The sequence below is a fragment of the Gossypium hirsutum genome, chromosome D09 (genome assembly GCF_007990345.1).
Source record: "Gossypium hirsutum isolate 1008001.06 chromosome D09, Gossypium_hirsutum_v2.1, whole genome shotgun sequence".
NCBI lineage: Eukaryota > Viridiplantae > Streptophyta > Magnoliopsida > Malvales > Malvaceae > Gossypium > Gossypium hirsutum.
In genome coordinates, this window is record NC_053445.1 from 51,570,230 (window position 1) to 51,585,150 (window position 14,921).

The 14,921-nt window shown below is 29.0% G+C and overlaps 1 protein-coding gene across 1 annotated transcript; it reads right to left on the reverse strand.

Moving 5' to 3' along the window:
- Positions 1 to 6,316: 6,316 nt before the first annotated feature.
- Positions 6,317 to 7,492, reverse strand: LOC107928463 (protein FANTASTIC FOUR 3). The gene has a single exon (XM_016859705.2). It carries the CDS (start codon positions 7,390 to 7,392, stop codon positions 6,496 to 6,498), a length of 897 nt encoding a protein of 298 aa, XP_016715194.2. The 5' UTR covers positions 7,393 to 7,492; the 3' UTR covers positions 6,317 to 6,495.
- Positions 7,493 to 14,921: the final 7,429 nt, after the last annotated feature.

Here is a 14,921-nt window from a genome sequence, read left to right on the forward strand (position 1 = left end):
TTATAACTCAAGCCTTTTTAAAAAATGTATATTAAATTTAACTCAAGGTAGAATTTATGGAGTCAAAATGAGTAGCCTCAAGTCTTTAATAGTTCCAAACGAATACCATAAATGACATATTATTGCAAAGATCGATGAACCAAAAAGGTTCAATTGCTTAAACATGCTATTTATCCAAATAAATGTGAACTAATTATTTCGGCACCACAAAAATGATTTTCATGTCTAAAAAGTGAGTGAGATTCACGGCATTTTTTAGCACGCACATAAATATTTGTGTACATACATGCATGCATGCACAGTTTCCCGACAAATGATTTGTTTATGATTAGTTGGAATTGTCACATCAATTGTTCACAAATTAATTAATATTAAATTAATACTTTTTGTTAAATAAAAATTTTATTAAGAACTTTAGACATATGAATTATCTCTTTTAAAATTTTATAATTATCCCATTCTTAAATACTAAAATGTCAATTTGATTAACCTTTATTTTTATTTTTACCATTTGACATGATCTAAAAGTGTTTATGGAATATTTCCAAATAATTTTGAGTATGTTGACACAACTTAAAATATAGGAATTTTACAGTCATGTGAAACTGTTCATGGGTTTATTCTTATTTACTAACTTCTGTCAGAAATCAAAATCCACAAAATATTTGCACATAAATCACTATTTTTCTCTCGAAATTACAAACTTAAAAGATAAGAGTCACAAACTTAAAAGAAATTGAACTTAGAATTTTCTTTTTGGCCAACAAAATTGGACTTGAATTTAATTGAATAACTAGGTTGGGTTATAGCCTCCACCGCATGTTAATGCATTGAACTGTTTCCAAGTCACTGTCTTTGATTAAAAAAAATTTCCATTAGTATTTTCTTACTAAATCTATATTAATAATAGTAAAATAGGTCAAGTACAGGCAAAAGAAAAAGTTATTTCTAAAGCATGCAAGGTATTTATTTCGATTTTTAAGACTAATATTTTTTATATAATATCTGTTTTACTTATAAATCTTTCAAGTTCTTAAATCTGAACAAAAATTAATTTAAACGCGCTTAAACTCACATTATTTTTATTTTATAATAATAATAATATCAATTAAATTAAATTTTAATCAATTTAAATTTAATATTTTTTGTTCGAATTCTATCGATTAGTAGATAAATTTTCATACTTAAAATAGATCTACCAAATAATTACGATATAGTAACATTCTTTTTCTCGCTTTTTTAAGAAAAAATATTAATATAAATGAAAGATGCATGATTTATTCATTAGTACGGCGGCTATGATATATGGATGAGGAAAGAGTGACTCAATTTTAATTATCACTTTGAGAGCAAGGCTTCATTTAATAAGTAAATGAGCATGGATGTGATATATTTTAGTGGTGATGGCGTCTAGTGGAGTATGATGGGTTAGCTTTGCCCATCACCGTGGTGGATACTTTTGTTGGTGACGCCACAACCGTGTTGACCCACATTTTAACCCTTTTTTTTTTCTTCATCATTTGCGTTTTAAGATGCATCTTTTTGGTAAAAGTATGGTGATGTTTTTTTGGATTAAGAGTAAAATTATATTTTATTTTTGTTATATAAAGAATGAGAAAATTTATTATTGTATATTAGATTAAAAAATAAATTAATATTTTTTTGTTAAAAATTTCATTCAATTTTACTATTAAAAACTGACGTGATTAATAAAATAGTTATAGTTACACATGGTGTACCACATATACCTAATTTTAATGTGCAATGACCATTTTTAGCCATAGAAATGAATAATTTTTTTAAAAAAAAGGACCAGTTTGTTATTTAATTTAACATACAAAAATTAATTTGTCCATTTTTTTAGTAAAATGAATAAAATGAAATCTAACTCCTAGTACAATAGTCTCCATGATACGTTTACCATATGCTTTCCTATTAACGCAATTGCCCTTTGGTAAAAAAATAAAATTTTCTTTTAAGCCCTCCCAAAATTAAAACAATCAATTTAAGCTCTCTTTTTTTAACTTACCCTCTAAAGAATAATAATTTAGTTTAAACTTTTTTAACACCAAACTTTTAACTATGACCTTCAAAATGTTATATTTTATCTCAATTGTCGATAAATAAAATTTTTTATTTCGCTTCTAGACAAATACAAAATTTAAAAAATAAATTAAGAAACTAAAGAAAAAAAAATGCACAATAACATTCACAAATCCATAAGAGAAATCGATTCCCATAAAATAAATTACAAAATATACATCGATTGAATTGTCAATTTGCAGAAAGCACATGCATAAAAAGGAAATAAAAAACACATTTATTGATAAAGGGGTGAGACAAACTCCCCCAACCCACATATTCAATTTTTTTTTTCCTTATATATAAACCCTAAAGTGTTGAATGACAATTGAATTGGCTTTTCAAGGTGGGAAAGATAGTGGCAACTTCTTTTTGTGTGTGGATATGCCCAAATGGAAGTGAACTCCTTAACAATTAAGATTACTCCAATTATAAATGCAAAAAGAAATAATTCAAATTTTTATGTAATTATTCTATGATTGTTGAATTTACCTAATATTTGACAACTGACATTTGTTATGGATGAGATCAAGATTGATTTGTAGGATTGCATTGTGCCAAAAAAAAACTCAATTACTTGGTGAAAAAGGAAATAAAATAAATTTCCATTTTTAAAAAAGACAAAAGAAAAAAAAAGAGAAGAAAATCCGTTTGATGGAGTTGTTATATCTTTTTATGGATCACTTTTCATCTTATAACAACTATTTGGAATTTACTTTAGCTTCCCATAATGTAATGTTGAAAAAGTAAAGAGGGATATATGCAAATTTTCAATTTTTTTTTCTTTTTTTCATAGATAAAAATTAACTTTAATCTATATATAAAAAATATTAAGTTATATAATATGGAAAAGGCATAATTTTTGTCAAACCACCCCAAAATATATGGAGAAATTAATATTTTTTTAACTTTGTTGACGCATGTGCATTGCCATGTAGATAACATGTCAATATTTAATTAATTTTTAAAAATTTAAAAAATACTTCGTATAAGTTTCATATTTCTTAATAATTTTAATGAATTTTAACTTTTTAAAAAATAATTTTTTAATTTTTTAAAATTAAAAAAATTAATTAAATATTGATGTGTCATCTATGTATAATAGAATTAAAAAAGTTAATTTTTTTCAACTGTTTTGGCATAACTTATAAAAAAACAAATTTAAAAATAAAAAAATGAAAAAAATAAAAATAAAATAATTTTTTCTCTAAAGTTGAAGGATTAAAAAATCTTTACAACTACGGAAAGTACATCAATTTGATTTCACTTTTCACATTAATGTTTGCTACTTTCAACTGCAAACTCTGCAAGAAAATAGAAAGGCCTATCTCATTCCCTATAGAAATTAGATTTGTTCAATTAATAAAACTATTTTAATTATTTTTAGTTAAATTTTAATTTGGTTATTGGCCAAGGCGTCCCCAAGTTGAGGGAACTCTGACCACTTTCAAGTGAGGAGATTTGAACTTGAGCGGTAGCCAGTAGGGATGGGTCTTTTTTGCTAGTTGTGGCCCATATCTTTTAATTTTTTTAAAAAAATTTAAAAAATAATATAAACTGATAAATAATAATTAAAAAAAAACAAATATAGGCTTACGTAGCTTTTGTCGGGGGTACCGTACGGATGAGAATTTTCCTTGGGACTGTGTTTTTGTTCCTTTAGGTTTGGTTTTTGCCCTTTTTTTTTTCTTTTTTTTAAAAAAAATCTTTTCTGTGTCTTTACGATGTAATCTCATAATTAGACCTGTACATGCTCACCTCGCCCGGTAGGTTGAATCCAGATATAGGTAACCCACTTTTTATGTTCTCTAATTTGATTCAAATTCTATTTAAATATTTTTATATTATTTAATTTATTTTTATTAATTACATTTTTCTATTCAAATAGTAAAACCAGTGGCCAATAATGAAACAACTGGTAAAATTTGGGCTAAGCCAATTGTAATCCAAAGATAAGAACAATTTATAATATATGTTTTTTTTATTAATTAAAATATAAAATAACTGTTGCAACAATTATAATCAGGGGTAAATTGTAACGAGAGTTGAGCCCTTAAAATTTTGATTTATTTTTATCAAAATCTTAAATTTTTTAAAAAAATTAATTAGTGTCTTAATTTTTAAAAAATTCTCATGAAGCCCGTTAAAGCTTTTAGAAATAAAAATTTAAAGAGAAGATACGCGTTTTCGACTTGTGTTAGTTGAGGAGAGTATGGACAGAATGCTGGAGCAAATCTTGCTTACAAAATCTCACTCATGTGGCAACTTTTCTTCCTTGTTTATTTATTACAAATTTAAGCTCTTGAACCGATTAAGTATTCCAATTGAATTTGTTTAAGCTATTTACGAGCATCAGTGGAGATAATCTCACAATACTATTGCATCTTTAATAAATTAATGCGATAAAGCCAGATATTTATCCACAGATATAAAGTTATTTAGGCATGTGACAATTAACTTGGTCATTCTTTTGTGCAACTATGTTGGTAGGTAATTTCATTGATTCATTCTACATCTGGCATAACTGCTGTCAAGTCGTTCATGGATGGTCCATACCATTCAAACTCTTTTATTATATAATATATAAAAATAGTATTAAATTAATAAGAAAATACTTTGATAATTGCCAATATTTCAAAATGTGCAAAAAAATCACCTTTGTAAATCAATCTGCTTCAAAACAAGTCTCCCTGTATCTTTCCCTTCTCTTTTTCTTTTCAAATTTGGTTTTGACAAAATAACATGACATTAATTTCAAGTGTCAATAATCCCATGAGTGTTTAAAATGAAATTGAAATTATGTGTTGTCAAATTTCAATTGATTTTTTTTATCTTTCTTAAGCATCTTTTTTATCTTTAAATTTTAAAGCATCCATATAAAATATTATTTTTTTAAATCTTCTATTGCAATATTTCATCTTACTGCTATAATAATTTATTTATTTTTTACGTAAATTAATGTGGGTAAATTACCAAAAAAAACCCTATTTTTTTTTAAATTTACCGAAATGGGCCCGGTATTTTATTATTTACCAGAATGGGCCATTTTCCCCGAAATCGCGTTTACGTCAGCGCGATGTCAGGGGACGTGTCAGAACATCGCGTCCACGTCAGCGCGCTTTGCTTACGTGGACACAAATCGCGCCTACGAGGACGCGATTTGCTGACGTGGATGAACAGTTTATGTTTTTTAGCTTGGAAAATTTTGGAAGGCCATAACTTTTGGCTCGGTTGTCCGATTGAGACAATTTTTTTTTGATTTCGAATAACTATTTGAGATCTACGCGTTGACAAACGGCCAAAGGCGGTTTGCTGCAGTTTTCGTCAAAAAAGATCCTTTTTTGCCCCTAAATTTTGATTTTTTCGATTTAAAATTGAAATTTGAAACATTCAAATCATTATTTTCCTTATTTATTTAGAGTAAACACTGGATTTTTTACAGAATTGTTGTATTATTTTTTCTAATTTGACACGTGTATGGAATAAGTCCGATAAATCGTTAGAACGTAAGTAATATAATTAAGATAAGAAAAGTATTTCTGTAATATGTCAATTAATTAGTTTAGCTTAGTTGGTTAAGATGCTTGCTCTTTTCCCTTAATACCTTGGTTCAAATCTTGTTAATAACAATTTTGAATATTTTTTGTACTTGTTGCTATTTATGTAATATTGAAGAGTTAATTGATTAAAAAAATAAATACAAGTACAAAAAGATTCAAAATTTATTTTTTCAAAATACCAAAAAAGCCCTATATTTTTAAAATTTATCGAAATGGGCCCGGTATTTTATTTTTTTGACCGTTGGGTATTGTTCACGCGCGGGCCGAAATCGCGTCTACGTCAGCATCTCGAGCTGACATGGACGCGATTTCCTGACGCGTACCCTGACATCGTGCTGACGTGGACGCGATTTACTGAAAAAAGGACTATTCCGATAGATAATTAAAAAATAGGTCCATTTCGATAATTTTTGAAAAAAAGGGCTTTTAGTGGTAAATTGCCGAATTAATGTATTTATTTACTTTTTAAGATGTAATGTTGATATTTACCCTGGAGTGGCAATGTCTCTTATCTTTCACCTTCTTATTTAAGTTAAAAGTAAAAACCAGCAAAGGTTGTGTTGAAGTATTTGTTCATTTTGGTCCTTTTGATATCATTTCCTTACCAGTTCCAAAAACCTTGTTCAAAGATAAGTGACAAAGTACCTAACCGTTGAAGACAAGAGAAAAGGCAGTAATGAAAGGTTTTTGTGTTTTTATATGCCAGTGAGAGAGAGAGAGAGAGAGAAAGGACTCGAATAACGATAATAACTACCTACCTACCACGAAAACATTATTCCTTAAAAGATGAAACAGAGGAATTCAATAAAAAAAAAAACCACAAACAAAGACAAGGGGGGGGGGGTATTGATTATTATACAGGCAAATCCAGAATAAAACTATTGATATTGTTGTAGCCACCCATTTTAACAATCCCCTGTTTTTCAGTTTCACCTTCTTTACAGTAGTACCTCCCTCTGCCATCCCAGCTCCTTTGAAGAGTCGCCGTTTCCCCATCTTCTTCTTTCTCTGGTTCCTCTTCTTCAGCTATGTAGTTGTCATCATTTTCATACTCTTCTTCTTGTTCTTCTTCGTCGTCGTTTTCGTTGTTGTTGGTGTTATTATCATTTTCCACGTCGGCTGTTTTTTCTTCTTCATGGTCAATGCTGGAAGTGGAATATTTCAAAAGGTGAAGTCGAAGGCGGCCATTGCTTCGCTCAGCTTGAAAGATGGGGTTGTTCGATGGGGCCTTGACAGCTTGAATCACCAACCTTCCGTTTTCACGGTGGGACCTAACGCGAAGCGATTCCGATCCGCTTATCGTTGTCAGTGGTGGTGGGAAATCGCCTGCAATTGCTTTCTTAGTGCCCCCCAATGGTTGACCCGATTTCCATGTCGGAGGATTCCCACCTTGCGAACTATGTGAAGACAATGCGAACACGTCGTCTTCCAACACCTCGTCGCTCCCCGTTTCACTACCCAAATTCTCAGTACACAGTTCCAAGCTCTTCTCACTTAAACTAGACAAAGAACGTTTCACTAAAGGATGAACATAAGTGTTTTCATTCCCTTGTACCCCTTTTGAAGATTGAGGACTATTGAACAGAGCCTGGAGTAAACTCCAACCGCCCGGTTCAGGGTTAACGGAACACGACTTACTGATCAATTCGCGTGGTCTCGCCGAAGATAACGTTAGCCTCAATGCTCTCGGCTCAACCAACTGCGACTCGAGACATGACTGTAAACCTTGGTGACAAACAATCGTCGCCATAACGATAGAAAATTTAGTATAACGTTGTACGGTTTTAGAGAGTGTGTTTGTTTTTTGATGGAGAGATAAGCAAAAGGGGTGGGCATGGGATGTCAATTTGTAGTACTCCAAAAGTGCCAGCATATACAGAGAAGTGGGGGGGGGGGACTGTTTTTAACACCACTTTAATTTTTCTACAATTTTTTTTCTATAGTTGTTTAAATCTGCCACACACAGCAAAAGGAAACAAAGAAACATTTTTTTTTCTTTAAAAAATGGCCAAAAAAGGAAGAGTTTATATTTGTGTATTATTATTTTTATTAAATGAGTGGGAATTTGAATGTCAGCAACGAATTTCTTCACAAAATCTAATCTGGGTAGAAATATAAAGTATGGGTACATTGCTCCAAAATTTACCACCTTCTTTATTTTCCTTTTCCTTCTTCCCTTTCCAAAAAGAGCCTACAAAAAGGGGTACGTGAGGATTCTCCAATATATATGATTACTTTCTTGATTTGATTTATATGTAATAAAAATAAAAAGCTAAAATCTTAAACTCAAAATATTAATGCTTAATTATATTTAAATAAAATTATTAATATTTATTTATAAATTTTACATATTTTTATTTAATTTAGTGATGTGCTATGTTATTATATTGATGGTGCATAAAATTTATACGCCACATTTTATATTTATTCCTAATAATTTTAATGTTTGAGCTATAGTTTATTATTAATGTATAAATTTGTCCATTGATAGTATATTAAATACAAATCAAAGGCGGATAGAGGGGGGCTGGCACGGGCCTAGCCCCCCTAAAATGAAAATTTTCTACTTAAGCTCTTGAAATTTTTTTAAAATTTTAAATTAATAAAGATAAAATTGTACTTAAACCCTCCTAAAATTATAAAAATTTGATTTAATATTTTAAAAATTATAAAATTTAAATATAAAAAATTAAAATTTAATTAAGTACCTAAAAATTAAAAACTTCGCCCATGATACATATCTTTATCGAAAACCGAAATCACACTGAATCCCACTGTTTTTCATGTATGATTCATAACTTCTCATAAGTCAAAACCTTTGTTGGATTGCATTCAAAAAGAGGAATGATAATATGTACTATCAGCCCACAGCCTTTGAATTTTTTTTCCAGCAACTAAAGTTACCGAAATGGACATCGATTCTAGCCAGAATTTGACCAAAAGTGCAAAAATCCTACCCCCCAAGGAGACCTACAGAGTGAAGGGCAAGTTTGTCAAACCATCGAAGTTTAGGGTTGGAGAAAAAAAAGAAAGAAGAATGATGGATCCTTGAAAGGTGTTTGAAGTTTGAACCGACAGCCTCCGACCCCACCATGGAATCAAAAAATGGCGAAATCATTGTGAGACCCACAAGACAAGTTATTCAAATATTGTCATGTTACTCCACATTGTTTCACAGTATAGTAACTTTTTAATGAAGAGTAAGGTTTCAAAGTATATACAGTTGTTATTCCATGGTGTAATTTGCATACTTAAATTGAAACTTCGATTGAGGTTGGTTTTGTTTGGTTTGGGTTAACATCATTCTTTGTTCCCGGTCGGCATGTGATTTTCAATTAATTCGAAAATTTTATCGGTTCAATTATGTTATCTATCTTATCACATTCATTTAGCCATTTTTCTCTTTAAATGGAATATGTAATTTTTTAAAATATAAAAAATATCAAACAATCAATATTACATGCATGGAAGACCGAATAAGTAAATAAATATGTTGAATTTAGAGTTTTAAAGTTTTTTTTTTGTAATTCTGAATTTGAAGTTATAAATTTCTTTAGCAAGAGAAATAAAATGAAAATTCATGGTTTTCACATGATTTTAAATGAGATACTAAATTTCAAACGTGCAAAAAAGTACAGGGACTGAAAACAAAATTAGACCAATCATGTTCGGCCATTTATGACTTATACTCCACTAACACACACCCCTTTAGTTTTTGTCGGCTATGCGCTTACCTATGACTGCTCTAAATATAGAATCCCTCTCTATAAAAAGAAGGGAAATTAATGAAAGGAATCATCCATCAAAAAATAATGAAGAAGAGGAGGCAAAGGCCAGCATGTGGGTGGACAACAAATGACCTACCCTATAAATGTTTAAACAAATGGCAAAGGAGGTTGGTTCATGCTATTTGTGGGTTTTGCGGTTGTGGGTTTTCCTAGTATAGTAAAGCTGACTTGGTTCCTACCAATTATATATATATATCACCACCATTTTTAGAGCAGAAAAGGTTACTAGCTGGCGCTCCGATCATGAATATCACACTATAGTACATCTCTACTATATATAATGTAGTACCACTTTCACATGTTGCCTTTTTTGTGATTACACATGCATGAAGAATATCACTTATTTTGTACTAAATGGAAAAAAAAATAGCAAACCCTTCGCTGGAATTTCAGGGAAAATATTATTAAGAAAAGTAAAAATAATGTTTACATTTTAATCTCTCTCTTTCGTTTTAAAGTAAAATTTACCCCATTGTCAAGGACAAGAAATTCTGGCATACTTTGTGGTCAGATTATTAATAGAGAAAATGTGTGGTGGAATGCTTTTGTTTGAAAAAAAAGAAGGTTTGTTATGAAATCTGACATGTTTCTATTCTGTTCTTTTTTTGCTATGAATTTCAAACAAAGATTATGGCGATTGTCAAGGAGGCAGTGTTGGTTCCATCATTTTCCATGTTTATGAAGATACCTATTAATTAAAGACTAAATATATAGACTATAGAAGAGGTTTTCCTATCAGATTTGACTTATATCACAATATATGTTTGAGTGATGGATTTCATGGTGGTTTATCTTATGGGCACAGAGCTGTAGATGGTTGAAGATGATCTTGGAATGGGATCCCTCGATAGGATTGGAGTACGAGAGAAGAAAAGTGGCTAAGAGAGATATGTCTTGTTAGGTCTTAACAGGGTAATTCTAGTTCTTCTTGAGATGTCTCGTGTCATTTTCGTATTAGTTTTATACTCTTTCAAGCTCAATCGATTGATTATTGTATTAACCTTATATATATAAATTGTCATGCTATAGGCTAACAGATATATGTGACATTGGCCCACGTCAGGAATATAGTCCCACGATGTGAGTTTGTGAGGTCTTGAGCTTGTGGGATCTAAAGCTCACAAATGTCCTTAGCTCGCAAGGTGATTCTAGTTCACGATTTTAGTTAATGAAATTAATAAGACGTGAGGAGAGTTTGTTAAATATAAATATAATTTTTTTTAAATTCGGTATAATTTCTTTTATGAATTATAATTTACTAATCAAAGCAACAAGCGGCTAGTGAGGTAACTATAACATTTTGAGTTTCTTTTAATTGTTTAATGCACAAAAAGGGTCTGGGACATATCCACTCAACCGAGGATCCATTAGAGAAAGAAATATTAAAGGACAATGGACATTTGATAATGGGATTATTCATCGGGTCAAAATTTTTAGAAAACTATATACAACTACTTTTGATTGATGATGAATATGGAATCCAATTCAAGGGCAGAAAGGAATTTATATACATGTACCCATTTAAACAAAATTAATGTATCTTTATTACGCAAAGAGCGGATACAATGCAAAGATATTTACCCCATTTGGTCAAGTAGATCAGCATATTATTAGCCCCCATCTCTATAGACACTTGTAAAGTTTAATTCCCAAGTAACCTAACATATTTCAGAACCAAAAATAAACAATAGTTAAAATAAATAAAGAAATTGGAAAGATGATCAAAGGTAAACGTTTCCCTTAGTATTTATAATATAATTGATGTGGTCCTAACTCCCTAAAAGCAGCATTAAACTGAAGCAAAGAAGCCTTGTAACCTTTGGTAGCTCTAAATGAGCAGTCCTTTCAGCCCTCTCAATTCTCATGGTACAAATAAAGTTTATTTATTATTATTGAGTTAAACAATAATTATGTGTGCCAACTAAAAGAAAAGAGCATCATATTTACCTCAGAATCCATCTGATTTCTCGCATTACTTAATTTTGTGTTCTTAATGACAGATAGAGGGAATGAAATTTGCATCAGCACCCATATATAATTTTGTACATTAAAATACTAAAAAGCCATGATTTACGATGCCATTTTAATAATTAAGCAACTAAACTTTTACTCTACTCTAATTAATTCTTTATCATTTACATCTATTTACGTTAAAACTTAAAAGTTTATTTAATTGAGATAAATTAAGGATTCGAATTTATCTTGTTATGAATTGTAAAGAATTATATATCAAATAGTATAATTTTGTATTATTTTAATTAAGTAATGTAGACCATTAAGCAAAGAGTACGTCATGTCTCCTTGGCATTAAGTGGAGCCTAAATGCCATAACCTTAGTATTATAATAGTGAAGACTTTTAATGAAAGACGAGAATCCAATTCACAGCTGAAGTAAGCACATACAAAGCACCTTCCTAACTTTTTGACAACCCTAGTGCCACCAATTGCTACCCATTTTTATATTATTATGTTTATTATTATAATAAAAGTAAAAGAAAATATATCACAGGCAGGGACAACGTAATTAATCCATGCAAACATGTTATAGAACTAATGGTCAGTTCATCACTAACTCTGCAACTAAATTAATGCATTTGAGCCCGTGAAACAACTTTTCACAAGTATGAACATAAACATCGCAGTCCAAGGTTAGCTTTTCAGACTCTGACAAAAAACTTTAGCCTTTATTAAACAAGTATTAATGTATAGAGACAAAAGAGAATTATGTGACTAAATATAAGAGGTTTTGATTTAAATTGTATTCATATTTCTGTCTCAAATAAGAGACCATATAGGTCTTAAAATAATATAATTTACTTTGTTAAGTAAGGGTGTTTTCGTCATTACCAATTGAGTTGGTGGTTAGTTGACTCGTGACACTAAACTCAATAAAAGATTTAATAATATAATTAGTAGAGATTAGTATGGTTATTAGTATTTTTTATACCATACACTCAATGTTCAGTATTCAGGTTAAATTTATAATCAAGTTTCTCTAAATAGATTTGAATCTAAAACCTACATGGGTGATTATTAATGTATTGTTTTATTTTATTATTAAAGTAGATAATGTATCACCTTCAAGCTCCTGCCTTTTGGCCCGCAAGTAGGTTTCATATTATTCTTAACGGGTTACAGTAATGGCGAGTGGAACAGAAGTAGCATGTGATAAAGGTGATCGACAAAAGGAATAATGTTCTATACTCAAACTTAGAAAGCTTACGAATTTGTAAACAGCAGTAAAACCTTTTTACAACAAAGACATATTGGCTAAGTTCAAAGACCCTAATCCAGATTGGTTAAGTTCAAAGAACCCTAATCCAGTCCCTGCCACAGATTTCCTCTAAGCTTGGACCAATAGTTCTCTCTCTCTTTTCTTCCTTCTAAGGAAAAGTCAGATTGATCAAAGCTGTAAATCAAGAAAGCTACTTTAGAATTAGCAGAGAGTCAAATATGCTTGACATGAATCCGATAAAAAATAACATTTAAGTTTAAATTTGATCCGACTATCCATTTTTATCCTTCATATACTAATATTTACATGTTTTTATAGTTAAATTTAACTAAAATAATTTTTTAATTTAAATTCCGTTAGATCAAATCAACCCAAAAAATCATAATGTCCGAGACTAGCTCATATGGATCTAGCTAGCCTTTCAGGTTGGGTGAAATGTTTGTCCCATAAACTTGTCTAGTGGCAGCTTGATCCATGAAATTTTAAAATAAATATTTTCTTAAATATTGAAATTTGAAAAAGTTTAATTCTATTTAAAATATGGTCGGACTCGAATATTAAAATTTAAATTTATAAATTTTCAAGTTTATAATATGATGTTTTCTTTTTTAATTGGTATATTATTATATAAAAATTGAATATATCATACCATAATTAAATATTAAAAAGTATGTTGTGTCGGTTATGTTTAATTTTTTTATTATAATTAAAAGTGTCTTCATCCGTTTTATGATTTGAAATTAATCTTATTTAAATTAAGAGTGATATTTTCAAATTTTTAATATACTACGATAATAAAAGATATATAATTATTAAATATTAAATAAAAATAATTATATTTTAAAAATAAAAAATTAATATGGCCAAACTAAACAAGCTTAGGCTAACTATCTATTACTATGGGCAAACTTGAGTAAAATTGTAGACTTGTATTTCGAACTAATATTCTTAAATGCTTGACCATTCTAAAGAATTTTGGTACCAAAAAAAAAGTATGTGCATAACGATGGATGAACGAAACTTACCCCACACATTAAATAGAGAGTCGAGTCAAATAAGATAAACATGTTGCCAATAACACGGATAAAGTACTAAAAAATATTGATGTATTTTAAAATAATTTTAATATCAAATTTTTAATATTTTAGATGTGATTAGTGAATGTATACTTTATTCCATGATACAATGATTTTTACTAGTTTTTAAAATTTTTAATTTTTTTTACAATCCTTTACGATTCCTAATAAATTTTACAGTTTTTATTATTTTTTACAAGAAATTCTAACACATTTTAAAATTTTTAATATATAGTTATAGTTATAATTATAAATTTCTATTAGTTTTTTTTATATTTTTTAAAGAATTTTAGATTTTTGGATGTTGATGTCATTGTGACATCAACATATGCCATGTGGCAATTTATGATTGCTTGAATATCCCAACTGTTTTTTTTACATCCAAAGGATTGAATCAGGAATGTTTGATACTATTATGGACTAAATTGGGAACGTATTATAACCTTAGGGACTAAAGTAGGCTAAAAAATACTTTAAAGACCAAAGTAAAAAAAGCAATATGTTTCAAGGACTAAAGTGTGCATTAAACCTAAAAATTAATATTCAGCACTATTCAATCTCTTATTTACAAATTTATTTAGTACATAATTAAATATTAGATTTATTATTTGGCACTAGTTCATAGTGCATAACAATATGAGTTAAAGAATAAATATTACTTAATTTCACTTTGATTTTTCTAAAAAATAGGTCTTATAAAAATGGTTGAGACTTATTATAATTCAAACCTTTTTCATTATATAATATTTATATTTATTATACAAGATATAAAACTCAAATTGATGAAAAATGTTTTTTTCTTTTTATTTAATGTTATAGATTTAAATCAATAACTATTTTGTCAAAAACTCAACCTATTAGACCTGCATGAAGCAATTTTCGATTATTTTATTTTTCTAACCAATAAATTTAAAAAAATGATATATTGATTTAATTTCTTTCGTATTTTCATTAATTATTACAAATTTTAATTTATTTCTTATTACTTTTATGATTAATATAGCAATGGAACTGGGAAAATGAATTATACAAAAAAATTAATTATAAAACTCAAATCTTATAAAAAAAAAAGCCTTACTTTTTTGTTTAATGCTATAGATTTAATTTAAGAACGATTTTATTAACTCAGATCATTCATAATCCATCCCAACCCTTAAATAGAAGAATAAATACGCTTCAA